This window comes from Dipodomys ordii, unplaced genomic scaffold, assembly GCF_000151885.1.
Source record: "Dipodomys ordii isolate 6190 unplaced genomic scaffold, Dord_2.0 Scaffold19, whole genome shotgun sequence".
NCBI lineage: Eukaryota > Metazoa > Chordata > Mammalia > Rodentia > Heteromyidae > Dipodomys > Dipodomys ordii.
This window is the reverse complement of record NW_012267235.1, coordinates 5,051,042-5,068,261: the sequence shown is the minus strand read 5'-3', so window position 1 is coordinate 5,068,261 and position 17,220 is coordinate 5,051,042. Positions and strand designations below refer to the sequence as shown.

The following is a 17,220-nucleotide window of genomic DNA, read 5'->3' as shown; positions in this document are numbered from 1 at the left end:
GCTCTTCTCTGTTCTGAAATTCTTTTCTTCTCTTTCTTTTTTTGTTATTTCTCACCTCTGGTTTTTCTCTGAGTGTTCGTCTTTTTGTTGTTGTCGGTCTCTTGGGGAGATTAAGCGTTGGAACTCGAACTCTCTTTTTGGTTGGAGAGAGCTGTGGCGTTTCCCTACTGCCCCGTCGCCATCTTGGTCCCCCCTCTCTATATTGCAGTTTTATCTTTTGAATGCTGATTGTTCCTGCAAGCTTCTTATTTTGTCTGCTTTCCCAAACTACATTGTTGACTTATTGCTGAGTCTCTTTTTTTTTTTTTTTTGCCTGTCATGGGGCCTGTCAGGGCCTGGGCACTGTCTCTGAGCTTTTTTTTTTCTGCTTAATTGGTGCTGAAGAATCAAACCCAGGGCCTCATGCATGCAAGGCAAGCACTCTACCACTGAGCCACCTTTTCAGCCCCTTGAGCTTTTTTGGCTCAAAGCTAGTGCTCTACCACTTAATCCACAGCCCCACTTCAGTGCTTTTTCGTGTGGGCTTCATGCATGCTAGGCAAGCGCTGTACCATGGAGCCACATTCCCATGGTTCATATTTTAATGCTTTATTCCCCAGAACAATACAGTCAAAGACTGGTTTCAATGCAACAATTACAGTTATATTTGACTTGATTCCTATGTTGAGTCTAACACAGTATGCCTGGCACACCATTGATACTCCATGACTTTACGTAGAATATTTACCATCTAAATATTAGTCAAATCCTTCCCTCTGTCCTTGTTGAGTGTATTATCACAGCTTTCCTTTGTACGAGTGCCAGCAGAAATGGGGAATTTTCTATTGCAAGGCTATCAAGGAAAAGATAGTGAATAAAGGTGTGCTTTGTATTTTAGGAGAGAGTAACATTCAAGGATGTAGCCATGGACTTTACACCAGAGGAATGGGGGAAGTTGGATCCTACACAAAGGGATGTGATGCTGGAGAACTACAGGAACCTGGTCTCACTTTGTAAGGATGCATTTTATTCTTGTTGTGACTCAGGGATATCATTTGCTCATTGAGAAAAATTCTTTTGGGTTTGGGCCTATTTCGTTTAATGCTAGGGACTGAACATGCCACAAATGCACTCTACTGCTGAACTACACCCACAGCTGAGAAAAATCTTTTTCCCCCTTCTATTGTCTTGCTTATTACGTATCATGGTGTAAGTGACAACCTAATTCACAGTAGTTCAATGGGGAAAAATAGCTTGACTCAGAAAACCAAGATAGCATCAGGAATTTCACCTGCATGTTTATTTTTAGTTGGTTGGTTTGACTTTTCCCTATATTAGCTTGATGCTGAGGTTCTCTATGTGTAGCAGAGATGGCCATCAGCAGCCCTATAGTTGAATTATTCTTCTAGTTAGAGAGCTAAAAAAGGGGAAAAAATGCTTCCGTCCTGGGAATTGAATAAATAAGGTCACATGGCCATTGGAGAAACAATCAGAGTCAGAAGACTAGTCTGTTCTGGATCTTGTGCATACCACCCTGGGGATATGTGCACAATCATGTACTCATATTTGTATGAGGGTGGAAGGTAGCTCCTTATGTACCCAATCCCTGAAGAAAGTGACTTCTAGTCATAGGAACAGGAGGTATGGCAAAATATTGGACAAAATAAATCACAGCAGTTATAATTTTATGGTGTCACTGAGGTCCCATTTTTTCCCCATCTTTTTCCTGAAATTTAAATTAATCAGTTCAAGAGACATGTTCTTCCTTTTTGGCAAACAAAATTGTTTTGTTTTTATAAACCCAGCTTAATTCTTCAGCAAGCTCAGGTTCTTGCTGGAGCTATTTTAGGCTCCATTTATAGTTGGTCATCCTCATTCCAGATCTTTTTTTTTTTTTTTCTAGTAATGAGGTTTGAACTCAGTACCTTGTACATACTCACGTGGTACTCTAACACTTAACTTTAACTTGTGTCTTTAACTCTCATTTTCTGTATAGGGAGCAGAAAATGTTTCTCTTCTCCATTTCCCTCTTCATTTAACCCTACTATACTAAAATCCTTGCTAAAACATTTTTTAAATAAAATAATTTACAAAACATTTGTCTTTCTTTTGGTCATCTATACTTTTTGCACAGAAAACAACATCATCATCCCACCTTTTTTTTCTAATTTTTTTATTGAGATTAATTTCACAGTATTGTGAGATTGTGATACTTAAAGTCACAAACACATTTTAACCTTCATGAGGTAAATTGCCACTATCATGGTCTATGAAGGTTGTGAATCTTATGAGCTTTGACAACTCAACTACTTCGTCCACATTGGGTAATATGTACATTTCTTTCCTTTTGTTTAGTGTAAGCTGTTACCTCTTTCCCTCTCATTCCCTCCTTCCCATTGCTGTCCTTGAGTTGCTTAGTTCATTTTCATCAATGTTCAGTGCAGCTGATCATCCCACCTTCTTTTAACCTTGAAGTTGGCCTGAATCTGAGATGAGTCAGTAATGAATTTCATTAAAAAATTCATGGAGAAATACATTAAGCAGTAGGAATTTTATGTTCTTAACAGTGTATAAATGGTGGATAGGCTCCCTAATTTTAAGTTCAAACTTTCTCTTCCTTTAGTGATACTGAATTTGATGATGGACTTGAGAATCATTTTAGCAGTTCCCATTCTCTAAATGTTTCCAGTCATGTTTTTTTTTTAATATAGGAAAAAATGAATCGACTTGTAATATTTTTAATCTAAAAAATAATAAAATAAATGTCATGCTTTTTGCTTTCTTCCTTTCTCTCCTTTTGTTTTTAATGAGCAGGGCTTCCTATTTCCAAACCTGAGAACTACAATTTGGACAATTCCAAAGAACCATTGAAGCTTGAAAAAAAAGTTTCCAAATGTAGCTATTCAGGTAAGTCAGATAGATTGGAGTCTTCAGAAACGTGTGTGTGTGTGTGTGTGTGTGTCTTTATTTTGAGGGTTATTTTAAAGTACTATAAATAATTAAGGGAAGAAAAAGTAATGTATATCTATCACCAAGATTAAACACATACTAATGTTTTACTTCATTTGCCTCTTTTGTTCTTGATGTCCTTTTTTGGTATTTTTTGCATTGTAAAATACAGAGAAACATCACAACTTTCCTGTGAATTTTCACGTTTATGTAAATAGTTCCAAATATAAAAAATAACTTTACCAGTCCCCTTAGAATCACCTTGGACCTTCTTTCAGTTGCCTTTCTCCTCCCAAGGGTAAACTTATCCTAACTGGTAACACCACAGGCTAGTTTTTTTTGTTCTTAAACTTTGTCTAAATAGAACTATATTGTATATACTCTTATATTTGGCTTTCTTCACTAAACTTTAGCTGTGAGATATATCCAGGTTGTGAAATGTTGTTATAGTTCATTCATTCTCATTGTATAGTCTTTCATTATTTCAGCATTCCAGTTTCTTTTTTTTTTGGTTGGTTGAGGGGCTTGAATTCAGGGGGTGGGTGCTGTCTTTGAATTTTGGTGCTCAAGGCTAGTGCTCTACCACTTTGAGCCACAGTGCCACTTCTGGTTTTCTAGTTGTTAATTGGAGATAAGGGTCTAATGGACTTTTCTGTCTGGGCTGGCTTCCAATCGCAATCCTCAAATCTCAGCCTCCCAAGTATCTAAGATCACATGCATGAGCCACCACCTAGCTTCTAGTTTCTTATCCTAAAGGTAAGCATTTGGGTAGTTTCCAATTTAGAGTACCAAGTGCTATTATGTACATTCTGTTCATATTGAGGTTTTAAACTCAGGACCTCTCACTAGGCTAGTACTTCATCGGACCTACTTTTGCTGTTTTTTTTTTTTGTTGTTTGTTTTTGGGGGGGGGTCTGGTCATGGGGCCTGAACTCTGGGCCTGGGTGCTGTCCCTCAGCTCTTCAGCTCAAGGCTAGCGCTCTACCACTTAAGCCACAGTGCCACTTCCGGCTTTTTTTTTTCTTTTTGCTTATGTGGTGCTGAGGAATCGAAACCAGGGCCTCAGGCATGCAAGGCAAGCGCTCTACCACTGAGCCACCTTCCTAGCCCCTTGCTGGTTATTTTTGAAATAGGGTCTTGTCAATTTTTCTGCCTAGGCAGAATCACATTCCTTTATCACTCAGCTTCCAAGTAGCTAGTATTATAGGTGTGAGTCTCCAGCACCCAGCTTTTAAATATATTCTTCACATATCTTTTCATGAACACATATATGTGTTTCTGTTGGATATATACTTACAGGTAAAAAAACGGGGTCATAGGTTAGGTGCATGTTTTCGATAGATAATGCCAAAGAGGTTTTCAAAGTTTTTGTACCAATTACATATCATCTGCAGAGGATGTGAATTCTAGTTGGTTTACATGATTATCAACATTCACATTGTCTTATCTTCATTTTAGCTATGCTTATAGGTATGTGATATTTTTTGCTCTTTGAAAAATAAACAAATCAGAGATTCAGTTAAAATGCTTTCATTATTTCATTCTCTAGAAATAACACCCGTGTCTTCAGGTTAGAGTGAATCATTTTGGTGTTTGCATGTCCAGTTGTGTATGTGTGTGTATATATGTATGTATATTTTATTATCCTTTTTCTTTCATCTTTTTCATCTTTCTGTTTTATTAATTTATGTTAATAAGTAATGAATCTCTATACTAACTAATGGAGTAAGTCCCTTGTGAATAAGCTGAATGGCTTACTTTTACGTTTTTGTCATTAGCAAGAGTTGCAGTGGTCATTTCTTTATTAGCTTCTCTTCATCTTGACAGTTGGGGGTAAGGTAAATAACTGAAGGAGGATTACTGAGTCTTAAAATATCACACATTAGGGCTGGGAAAGTGGCTCAGTGGTAGAGTGCTTGCCTTGCATGCATGAGGCCCCGGGTTTGATTCCTCAGCACCACATAAGCAAAAAGAAAAAAAAAAGCCGGAAGTGGCACTGTGGCTCAAGTGGTAGAGCAATAGCCTTGAGCTGAAGAGCTGAAGGACAGCGCCCAGGCCCAGAGTTCAGGCCCCACAACCGGACCCCCCCAAAAAAAATCACACATTAGTTGTACTAGGAATTGTCAAGACCCCACCCATTTTGGCCAACAGTTATCAAACTTTCTCACTTTTGTCCATTTGATAGATACAAAAAGCTACTTCATGTGTTTTATTTATATTTTACTGATATGATGATTTAAGGATGTGAGTTTGAATATTTTATGATTATTTTCTCCAGCTTTTCTTGGTTGGAGCTTTGTGTATGTTTTATTTTTTTAATTTGTTATATTTTATTTGCATATTTTAGATTCTAATATAAGATAAAGGTAGCTTTACAAATCATTGAGAAAAAAATGATTCTTCTAGTCTTTGGCTTACTTTATTTTATGGTGTCTTAGAAAGATTGATTTTTTTTTAATATTTTAGGATCAGTTTTATTGATTTTTGTTTGTTTTTATAGTTCTGAGGATCAAGATGCTGTGTATACTGGACAGTGCTCTGCCACTGAGCTATATCCTAAGCTGTTATTGAGTTCTTTAATAGTTCTTTTGTGAATTTTCTTGTGCCAGTGTCAGAAAGATAATAAATAGAGTAGACCTGTGGTATCTGTGGGTCTATAGTTCCAAGGAGATCACAAAGAAAAACAATGAATAGAGTTGAGGTCCTATAATGCTGCTCAAATATCACTTAAACTAAGCATCCTAATTTTTTTTGGGGGGGGGGGATTTGGTCATGAGGCCTGAACTCTGGGCCTGGGCACTGTCCCTCAGCTCTTCAGCTCAAGGCTAGCGCTCTACCACTTGAGCTACAGCGCCACTTCCAGCTTTTTTTTTTTCTTTTTGCTTATGTGGTGCTGAGGAATCGAACCCAGGGCCTCAGGTATGCAAGGCAAGCGCTCTACCACTGAGCCACCTTCCCAGCCCACATCCTAATTTTTACCTTGCTTTTTAGGCACAATTTGCTTTTGGAGAGGCTAGTTCTCACAAAATAAGGACAGCAGATCACACTCTATTAGCTCTAGCTCAAGGGCTGGCCAGGGTCTCATGTAAAATACTAGGCATTAAATAATTAACTTTATGGCCCACATGCTCTCTCTGCATTCATTCAGTTTGACATGGTAGTATGAATGCGGCTATATACAATATGTAAATGAATGGATATAACTATGTTTCAATAAACCATTTTTAGAAAAATTGTGAGCAGGTTGTGACTGCTAACCAACATTGTAACTAATAGTTGTTGTTCAGTATGTTTTGTTTTTCCCAAAACCCAAAAGTGTCAATGTGTGAAATCTCCCTATTTTCAGTTGATGGCAACTAATTTTTAAAAAATATATAATTAATGAAGGCCAAACAAACATAGTCTGAGTCCACATTTTACTGTTTGTAGCTCTGCTTTCTTCTTGGGGAGTTTGATCATTCTCCGACCAAATATCTCTCACCTATCTAGAAGAATCTCATAATTTCATTTCCATGCTAGACCTCACCAGAGCTCCTGTTCTGTCTCTATTTGCTTATGTCAAAGATACCTCTTTAAACAAAGTATTTCAAACTAGCAATTGTTTTAAAACTGCTATCTTATCAGAGTGATACATACCAGAATTCTATAAACAGTCTTTACATTTCCCCTCTTTAATCTTTATCCAACTCATTCACTTGCCTAATGATATTCTAAATATTACTTCATTGTTAATATTCCTTCCTGCCCCTTTTATTTGCCTGGACTACTGACAGTCTTCCTGATTTCACTTTCATCCCTAAATATTCTTTTCTATATACCTGATGATAGTGATGTTTCAAAATTAAATTGGAACATGTGAGCTCTTTGCTTAAAATATTAAAGTGGGTTTTCACTGCCCTTAGAATAATAGCCAGAATTCTGGAGGCCTACAAATTCTTACAGTACTTCATTCCTGGTGTCATTTTGTCCCTATCTTATATTGCAACAGTTCTGCTGAATATTTTTGGTGTCAGAGGACCTAGCTTTAAAAATGACTAAATATCCTAAAGAGCTTTCGTTTATGTAGGTTCTATCTAATAATGCTTAGTGTGTTAGAAATTAAAGCTGGGAGACTTTTAAGCTAGTAGTATATTACTTAAAAATAACAATTATGGCCAGGCGCTGGTGACTCATGCCTGTAATCTTAGCTACTCAGGAGGCAGAGATCTGTGGATCACGGTTCAAAGCCAGCCTGGGCAGGAAAGTCTGTGAGACTCTTATCTCCAATAAACCACTAGAAAACTGGAAGTGGCACTGTGGCTCAAATGCTAGATTACTTGCCTTGAGCTGAAGCATGCAGGGACAGCACCCAAACACAGAGTTCAAGCCCCACGACTGACAAAAAAATAAAAAATAAATATACTATGGGTTAACACAATAGAATTTTTAAGAAAATCTTTTGTAAAGCAAAAAATGTAATTGAGAATAGCAGTGTCTTATACTTTTGTAATTCTTTTTAATATATAACGTATTATAATAGAAAATACCCATATTTCACATCTACTTCTGAATGTAGTTTATAATGATCATTTCAGTTGAAGTATATGAAGAAAATCCATCATTATACAAATACATAATTAGAAAAAGAAATATTGCACCCTTTTCACATAATTATGGCCATTCTTTGGTATGACTCCCATATTGGGTAAGGATACTTCCCTAAAGAACTGGGACAATGCAAAATTCTGAAACTATATCTGTAATTCTAAAATCTGAATTGTTCCTTTAGAAAATACTGGTTCACTAAGTTATACTAATATTCCAAATGTTGGTACTTTGTATTGTATTTTCAAAAATATAACTTTTACTTTTGTATGTATATGTTTGTGTCTCCCCTTGCTTTTTTCCCATCTCAAACCTAGTAAACTATGCATACTCAGTTATACTTTGCTTTTTCACATATACTTAATAGAAGCATAATATTATGGTTTTGTGTGTGCTGATAATAGGGACTTGAACTCAGGACCTGGGCACTGTCCTCTTGGTTTTTTTTTGTTTGTTTGTTTTGTTTTTAATGAGTGTCATTAATTGGGGAAAAGAGTCTTACAGACTTTTCTTGCCCAGGCTAGCTTTAAATCACAATCCTCAGATCTCAGTCTCCTAAGTAGCTAGGATTACAGGTATGAGCCATTGGTGCTCAGTGAACCTGGGTATCTTTTTTTTTTTGTCGATCATGGGGCTTGAACTCTGGGATTGGGCACTGTCCTTGCACTCTTCAGCTCAAGGCGAGTGCTCTACTGCTTGAGCCACAGTGCCACTTCTGGTTTTCTAGTGTTTTATTGGAGATAAGAGTCTCATGGACTTTCCTGCCTGGGCTGGCTTTGAACCTCAATCCTCAGATCTCAGCTAGTATTACAGGTGTGAGCCACCGGCACCAGGCTGGATGTCATTTTATTCCAATGTCTATCTTTCTCACTTAAAGAAGGTACATAGTGTACCATTGTATATATACACTAGTTTATTCAGGTTTTTTACTATTTAAAGTTATTAGATATGCTACCAGTCTTTTGCTATCTCAGTGAATAGCTTTAGAGAATAGCTTTCTGTTATATATTAGTTCATATGTTTGCCTTTATGTGTGTGTGAAATAATAGGTTTTTTTTTAAAGGAACATATTATTTAAAAAAATGTTAGGAAGACTAAGGTAGGAGTAGAATGCATATCTGCATGTAAATAGAAGACAGGCTAGTGGCTCACACCTGTCATCCTAGCTACTCTGGAGGCTAAGATCTGAGGCTCACCATCTGAAGCCAGGAAACTCCATGAGACTCTTATCTCCAATACTCAAAAGAGCCAGAGTAGGCGCTTTGGCTCAAGTGGTAGAATGCTCACCTTGAGCAAAAGAAGCTCAGGGACAGCACCCAGGCCCAGAGTTCAAGCCCCAGGCCTAGCAAAATAAGTAAGTAAGTAAATAAATAAATAAATAAGATTAGAATCTCAGTATTTATAATTGTACTCTACACTAAGATGGAAAATGTATGCATATTTGTTACAACATATTATATAACATGTTTTCTTATATCCTGATCTATGTACTCATTGCCTGCTCATCCACTGGTCATTGCTGCATCCCTTCATACCTAGTCACCTTTCCTTTTTTCTAACTCTTCTTCGTTAGAGTATATCCCTTTTCTGTGCATATGCTTTTATGTCCCTCCATTTGCTTCCCTTTTGCAAGTCATTTAGTAAAGATCAAATCTACTTATGCCTTGAAGGCATACTTTTCACCTTCAATTACTCCTACCAATTATCTAACTGCCTTTGTGTTGAGCTTAGAAAAGAAAAATTGCATTTCCACTGTCTTTCAGACTTGGAGAGTAGACCAGAGAGCAAGGATTCAACTTCAATACAAGATTTATTTAAAAATGAATCACATCATGTTACAGTGAAAGACAGACTGACAAGTGTCCATGACTCTACCTTGGAAACAGCGCTTGAATGTAAAAATTGGCTAGAGAATCAGCAAGGAAATCAAGAGAGACACTTGAGAGAAATGTTCATGCATCTGAATGCCCTCCCCGATGAAAGAGGTCATGAGCAGGATGTATATTGGAAAAGTTGCAATCAGAAATCTCTCCTTATGACTCAAAACCGAGTTCCCAAAGGATCTTGTGCTTTCCATACAGTTGGAAAACAACTAAAACAGAAATCAAACCTAATGAACAAGGAGAGAACACATAAAGAGAAAAAACCTCATAAATGTAATGATTGTGGTGAACTCTTCACTTACCATTCAGTTCTTATTCGACACCAGAGAGTCCATACTGGCGAGAAACCCTATACCTGCAATGATTGTGGGAAATCTTTTAGCCACAGAGCTAATTTAACTAAACACCAGAGAACTCATACTAGAATTCTCTTTGAGTGTAATGAATGCAAGAAAACCTTCACAGAAAGCTCATCCCTTGCAATACATCAGAGAATTCACATTGGAGAAAGACCTTATGAATGCAGTGAGTGTGGGAAAGGTTTCAATAGAAGCACACATCTTGCACAGCATCAGTTGATTCATACAGGAGTGAAACCTTATGAATGTAATGAGTGTGATAAAGCTTTCATCCATTCATCAGCACTCATTAAACATCAAAGAACTCATACCGGAGAGAAACCCTATAAATGTCAAGAGTGTGGGAAAGCCTTTAGCCATTGCTCATCTCTTACTAAGCATCAGCGAGTTCATACTGGAGAAAAGCCATATGAGTGTAGTGAATGTGGAAAAACTTTTAGTCAGAGCACACACCTTGTTCAGCATCAGAGAATCCATACTGGAGAAAAACCCTATGAATGTAATGAATGTGGGAAAACTTTTAGCAGGAGCTCAAACTTTGCTAAACATCAGAGAATTCATATTGGAAAGAAACCTTATAAATGTAGTGAATGTGGAAAAGCCTTTATTCATTCATCAGCTCTTATTCAACACCAGAGAACTCATACTGGAGAGAAACCCTTTAGGTGTAATGAATGTGGAAAAAGCTTTAAATGCAGTTCATCCCTCATCAGACATCAAAGAATTCATACTGGAGAGCAACCCTGAGAAATTAATAAATGTGAATAAATGTAAGTTGGCTTTATCACTGTGTTAAATGTTTGGTGGAATATCCATATGTCTTTGAGGACCAATTTTATTTCATCTAATTTCACCTGCCTAAATTCCATAGGCATCTAATTTCATTTGCCTAGTATATAATTTTGAGCTATAGAAAAAATATTCCTTATGCCCATTGATAATTATGAAACTTCTATCCAGAGATCTTGAAGATTTTATCTTCAAACTTCCAAATATCCATTTATAGAAGTTTAGGAAATTCTGTAGGAGGATAGCTGTAGACATTGTGAAATCCCCTTTCTTGGTCCTGCAAACTGTGTTGTAGCCTCTCATTTTTAAGAAAATTCTTAAGCTAATGACTTTATCATAAGAAAAATGCAACTTATTACGCTGAATCCAAACTAGAGACCTAAGTATACAGATAGTATCATTTCCGTAGAATGTCATTTCTTTTACTAGTCATAGAAACTTTAAGACTAAAAAAAGAGAAAGTGGATTTGATTCCCCATCACTCCCAAAGGGTGCTGTCTAATATGATGAACATAACTAAAATGTTGCATAAAGCTCTAAAATGTGTTTACAGGGACTTTGGGTCATAGATTGTTATCCTGTTGAGATTCATTTTTCTAATTCTCTTCGATTTACCCTGAAGTACAAATTGGCTCAAAACCTTAACTGTAATTATTAATCAAGACACTCTTTATTCTCCTTGGCATTGCTTGAATCCTTGGTTTTATACATTTAAATGATTAGGAAAACCTTGTTTTTCTACATTATTAAGCTTCTTGTAAACTGCTTTTGCCATGTAGAAAAAGAACCATAGGGATATAGAGCACCTAAAAGTTAGGATCCCAGTCAAGAAAAGTACCAAAGTAACTGTGAGACCCTACTTTTCATGTTTCTAAAAGCTCACAGGACAAAACTCAAGTGACTTACTTGAGGATAAGCAGCTTCCTTTCATAAAGAATTTGCCATTTCTCTGGCCTTCCTGTTTACCTGCACTTTGTTGTTCTTGCTCACTTGTATGTTGGTTGGTCATTATTCCAGACTTATTAAGAAAGCATGAAATTATAATGGACCTATTAGTGTAAATTATATGGGTGGCTAAGGACTGTGGGTGGGATTCAAAACACAGAAGCAGGAATTCAAATGTCAATTTTAAAACTATTTCATACTATTACTTGTCATATGGAAAGTATACTATAGAAAATTCTAGAAATATCACAGATGTCTTCTTTCCTGTTCTCTGAATCCTACCTTCCCTCTTATACTCATCCCCTGTATCTTATCCCTGTTACTTATTATTCCTACCTAATAGACCTAGCTTGAGAGCTCCCTTGTGCTCACAAGCATTTATTCTCTCTATGTATGCACAAATCTGTAATACCCATTTCAAATACATTATTTAACAAGGTGGAGAAGTATCAGTCAGTAGGAGACACTTGAAAATGAGTGTATCAAGCTGGTCCCTGGTGGCTCAGGCCTATAGATATAGCTACTCAGGTGGCCAAAATTTGAGTGTTGTGGTTTGAAGCCAGCCTGGACAAGGAAGTCCATGAGACTCTTATGTCCAATAAACTACTAAAAAAAAGCTGAAAGTGGAACTGTGGCTCAAGTGGTAGAGTGTAAGCTCCAGCACTGATATAGAGCTGTGACTATTCTACTCTCTGGTGTCCCATGCTTCTGTTTCGACCAGGAGCTGTTCTTCAGCATTTCCATAGGATCCATTTGATTTTGTTTTTGTTTGTTTTCTGTCCACATATCACGGAGGGAACTATCTGGTGGTTCTAGCATCTATCTCTAAGCTCTGGAAATAAAACTGGGAACTCTAGTCCTTTGCACTTCAGTATTTATCTTTTTTATGCCTGATGTTCAGCCTGATTTCTTGTTTGTATCCCAATGTGAATGTTGCAAGTGTTAATGCTCTGCCTTTTAAATGTTTATGGTATTTATAAACTAAAAAAGATTGCTCTTATAGCCATCTATCAATAAAGATGTTCTGTGTATATGTATTATCAAAAACTTTTGTTACCTGTATCTAACTTCCAATTTGAACTTAAAATAAGTTGTGAAGAAAATCAGGCATAAATTATTTATCATTCAGGAAACCAATAACATTTTATTTATACTTTTTTATTGTAAAGGTGATGAATGGGGGTTAAAATTTAAAAGTAAGGTAATGAGTACATTTCTTTTTAAACACGGCATAACTTCTGGAAAGATGGGATGGGGAATTCAATGTAGCTATGAGAAAAGGAGTAAAGAAAGATAGATTTGGGACTGGGAAGGTGGCTCAGTGGTAGAGTGCTTGCCTCGCATGCATGAGGCCCTGGGTTCGATTCCTTAGCACCACATAAACAGAAAAAGCCAGAAGTGGCGCTGTGGCTCCAGTGGTAGAGCACTAGCCTTGAGCTGAAGAGCTCAGGGACAGCACCCAGGCCCAGAGTTCAAGCCCCCACCATCAACAATACAAATAAAGTAAGACTGTATGTATGTATGTATGTATGTGTGTGTGTGTGTGTGTGTATATATATATATATATATGAAAGATAGATCTATCATGTAGCACTGAATCCTTAGGCCATGTTACAGCACTATTCACTTAAAAGTGATGAGAGAGGTAAGAAGTTCATATAAAAAGCACAGTTAAATGGATTGGGAATGTGGCTTAGTGGTAGAGTGCTTGCCTAGCATGTATAAAGCCCTGGTTTGATTCCTCAGTGCCACATAAGCAGAAAAAGCTGAAAGTAGCACTGTGGCTCAAGTGATAAAATGCTAGCCTTGAGGAAAAGAAGTTCAGGGACAGTGCCCAGGCCTTAAGTTCAAGCCCCAGGACTGGCAAAAAAAAAAAAAAAAAAAAACAGAGCCAGGCCCAGGTGACTCATGCTACTCAGGAGGCTGAGATCTGAGGATCCTGGTTCAAAGCCAGTCTGGGCAGGAAAGGCCATGAGACTTATCTCCAATAAACCACTCAGAAAACCAGAAGTGGTGCTGTGGTACAGTGCTCACCTGGAGCAAAAGAAGCTGAGGTACAGCACCCAGGCCCAGAGTTCAAGCCCCATGACCAAAAAAAAAAAAAAAAAAAGCATAGTTAAAATTATTTCATATTGGATTTGGGAGAAAACAATGTAATGTCACCCAAAAGTATAAAAATGATTGTATCTGGGTATCAGTGGGTAACTCTTATAATCTTACTCAGGAGGCTGAGATCTGAGGATCAACATTCAAAGTCAGCCTGGGCAGGAAAATCCATGCAACTGTTATCTCCAATTAATCCCAAAAAAAATTGCAAAAGAAGGCTAAATAATTAAAATCACTGGAAATTTTATTTCAGGTATCCATTAAATGTCATTTATGGTTTTTATTTTCTTAAATATATTTTCACTTTGTTTCCATGTTACTTGTTTTTTTCTTGAAACACTGAGTCTCATTAGGTACCCTGGACTGGCCGCAAAATGACCCTCCTATTCAGCCTACACGTTTGAAGCTCTATGTCCTTACTTTCTCCCTTTCCTTCCTTACCTCATTCTTCCTTGATTCCCATAACTAGGCCCAGCATCACATGAATTGTCCTTCACTGTATTTTATTGGAAACATAGAAAGCTAAATCCTTGTGGCAGCACTCATAATGCATTCCAAGTAAAATGCTCAACAAAAAGGCATTTTCACTGAATTGTGTTTCTTATATTTTTTTACAATGTAACATTTTTGACTGATTTTATCTATAAATCACCCTTAGATATTCTGAATATATGTATATATCATAAATATATATATATTATATGTGTAGATTATATATTCATATATACATATATATTATATTATGTTATGTATATATGTATGTGTGTGTGTGTATATATATCACATTTCCTTCTCATCTCTCCCAGTTGCCTATAAGCTTGTTGTGGGCAGAATTGTTGTCCTATTAGAATAGTTCACATACCTGGAGAATATAAAGGATGAACCTAGAGATTCAACCATTGCTAAATCAAGGACTGTTAACACCATCTCTACTCTCTTTTCTTCTGTTTATGTCTGCTTTGGTGACATATATTCATGGTGCCAAGGAGAAGACTTCTTTCCAAATAGCTCCCACAAAATCCCAAAGCTGTTTCTCAGCATTGTTTAGCCTTAGCAATAACTACCACTTACTTTTTCCAAAATGGGGTTCTCACATTGGCTGGGCCTAAGGGAGGGGGGAGTCCATCCCGCTCACCCTACTTATACTACCAGTGAGTAAGGTGAGCTTCCTTAAATCCAAATTTGATGATCAGGAGAAACACTGCAATTGGAATATAGACCTCATCTAGTTCCTCAAAGGGGAGCTGTTTGCCAAAGATCAAGCAGTGACACATGGACAGAAGGCCAAAGCCTAGGAAATATTCACTACATCAACTTCATAAGGTTTCTGTAAGAATACCTGAAATGCTTTGTAAACATAGTTTTATTTTAATAATTTTCTATTGTTCAAAGCTAGGCTGGGGTGTGTAAGTTTGTGTGTATGTGTTTACTTATATATGTATATAGTATTAGCAGATACCTCTCATCTCAAAGATATATATATATATATATATATATATATATATATATGCATACATCTCTCACAAGAATGTGAATTCTTAAGGCTAACTGTACACTGCAGATTAGCAGGGAATCTAACATATAAAAATGTAGGAGAAGGGTGATGATATGTGTGATACTCTCCCACTCTATCCCCAAAGTGAGATCAGAGTAAGATCTCCCAGGTTTACCCCCACCATTTGCCTAGTTCATGAAATGCATAAACTACTACAGGGTCATTGTCTGTCTGGGTTGTCTTCCAAGAACACTCACCTTGATGTTCACCTGTATGACCTATTCATTGTGGATGACTTGGAGGTCCTTATAGTAACTCAGAGGCCAACCGATGACACAGTTACCAGCTCAAATACAGCTTTTGTTATGCTGGAAGGAAAGGAGGAAGCCAGAGAGTCTTGTGCTGACACACTTCTTACACCCAATTTTATTTTGGAAAACAGGCTGCACCCCCTGGGTGGGGGCCAAGAAGTACCATCTCTTCTCTATCTCTCTACAGAAGAGAGGACTCACTCTCCCATTCTCCACATATCATAGGATCGGTGGATCAATAAACAGCATCTCTTGCTTCTAAAAAAATGGGGGTGTGACACATTTGTGGGTTGAACCCAGGGTCTTGCTCATGCAAGGGAACCACTGTGCCATTTGAGTCACACTCCCAGTCTAAATATTTTTTTCCTTGATATATGATCATTGTACATACACAATAGGTACCAGATAAAAATTCAATGCAAGTTTAAAATGTTTATTGATCAAATCAAGGTAACTGGCCTCTCCATCTCCTCAAACATTTATCATTTGTTTTGGAAACTTTCAAACTCTTTTCTAATAGTAAATTGTTACCTCTTTAAAATAATCTTCAGCTGATCACAGTGGCTGGCTCATCCCTATAATACCAGCACTTGAGAGCATTATGAGTTCCAGGCTAGACTTAGGCCCTCTTTCAAAGAAACGTCTGCTCTGAGGCAAGATTAGTTCTTCCATACCAGATTCTCCAGTGTACCCTGGCATACACATGGAAACTCACAGAAAACCCGCTATTTCACCATTAGACATTGTTTAGCCTTAGCAATAACTACCACTTACTTCTTCCAAAATGGGGTTCAGAGTAAGGCTTTCAGAGTAAGGCTTTCTCTGCTATGATCTCACAGCATTATGGGCAGATTTTATCCTCTTTGTTTCATGAGTCCTCAATACATTTACATGCACCACCCAAATTTCTGTCCAAGGACAATTTTCAAGCCTTCCATTGATGTAACTTTAAAAAGTTGTGGTATGTGCCAATAAAAAGCTAGTAGGAAGGAGAGTGAACTCAATGGATTGCAATTTAGAAGCAGGTTACAGGTAGAGTCTTGATGAGGCTATAACCTTTTCTCTATCAAAGGCAGCCACATGACACTGAAAGTATAGCTGTACAAAAGAAAGGGAGTACTATCCAGTGTTCCAGCGCACTATCTTTTGGAATGTGACCAAGCATATAAGCATCTTCCTAAATGTCTTTATCCATGTATTTATAATCCCAAAATGCATATAAAGATCCATGCCAGGCATAAAGGCCAAATTTGTAGTAGTCAGGTTCTCTGTTTCTGCAGTAGGATGATGGGCCAGATCATTTGCTTGTCGAAGAAAATGCTAGACATACTATGACCACCAGTAATAATTAGATCAAATAGAATTGGAAGGAATGATGCTAAAGTAGCTTTGCTACAGATCGTGGAGGTGAGACCTTCCTAAAGCAGCTGCAGGAGATAACATGTGCGAGCTCTATGGTAAGATGATAAGGGCAAAGGACTTCCCTGTCAACAAGTGGTTATAATAATGCTTCTTCAACCTGCCAGCCCTTGCTCTGCTCAACATGAATGTACAGAGTCCTGAATGCCTTGAGGAAATCTTGACAAACAGTACCAAAGATAACAGAATCTTGGATGTGAGGGCGATCTAGCTTCGACATCTGTCACCTCATTGATCGCCAGGGCTGATTCAGCTGATCTGGCTGGCTAGGTGGGCGTTCCCTTCTTTCCTCACCGCTCCACGTGTGTTCCTCCCGAAGCTGCGTGCTTGGAGGATGGCAATCCCCGATAGAGGAGGACCAGTCTTCAGTCAAGGGTATACAAGTATCTGTGCTCCCCTGC

General features: G+C 37.6%; 1 protein-coding gene across 3 annotated transcripts in view; it reads left to right on the top strand.

Moving 5' to 3' along the window:
- Znf286a (zinc finger protein 286A) overlaps positions 1 to 12,035 on the top strand; it is a 22,986-nt gene extending 10,951 nt beyond the window's left edge. For 2 of the 3 annotated variants that reach the window (XM_013013055.1, XM_013013054.1), the window contains exons 4-6: positions 878 to 992; positions 2,794 to 2,886; positions 9,276 to 12,035. In XM_013013055.1, coding sequence (XP_012868509.1) covers positions 878 to 992; positions 2,794 to 2,886; positions 9,276 to 10,501 — 1,434 coding nt within the window. In that variant the 3' untranslated portion in view covers positions 10,502 to 12,035. The remainder of the gene's footprint in view (positions 1 to 877; positions 993 to 2,793; positions 2,887 to 9,275) is intronic. The other variant, XM_013013056.1, reaches the window with a different exon arrangement.
- The last annotated feature ends 5,185 nt before the right edge of the window (positions 12,036 to 17,220 follow it).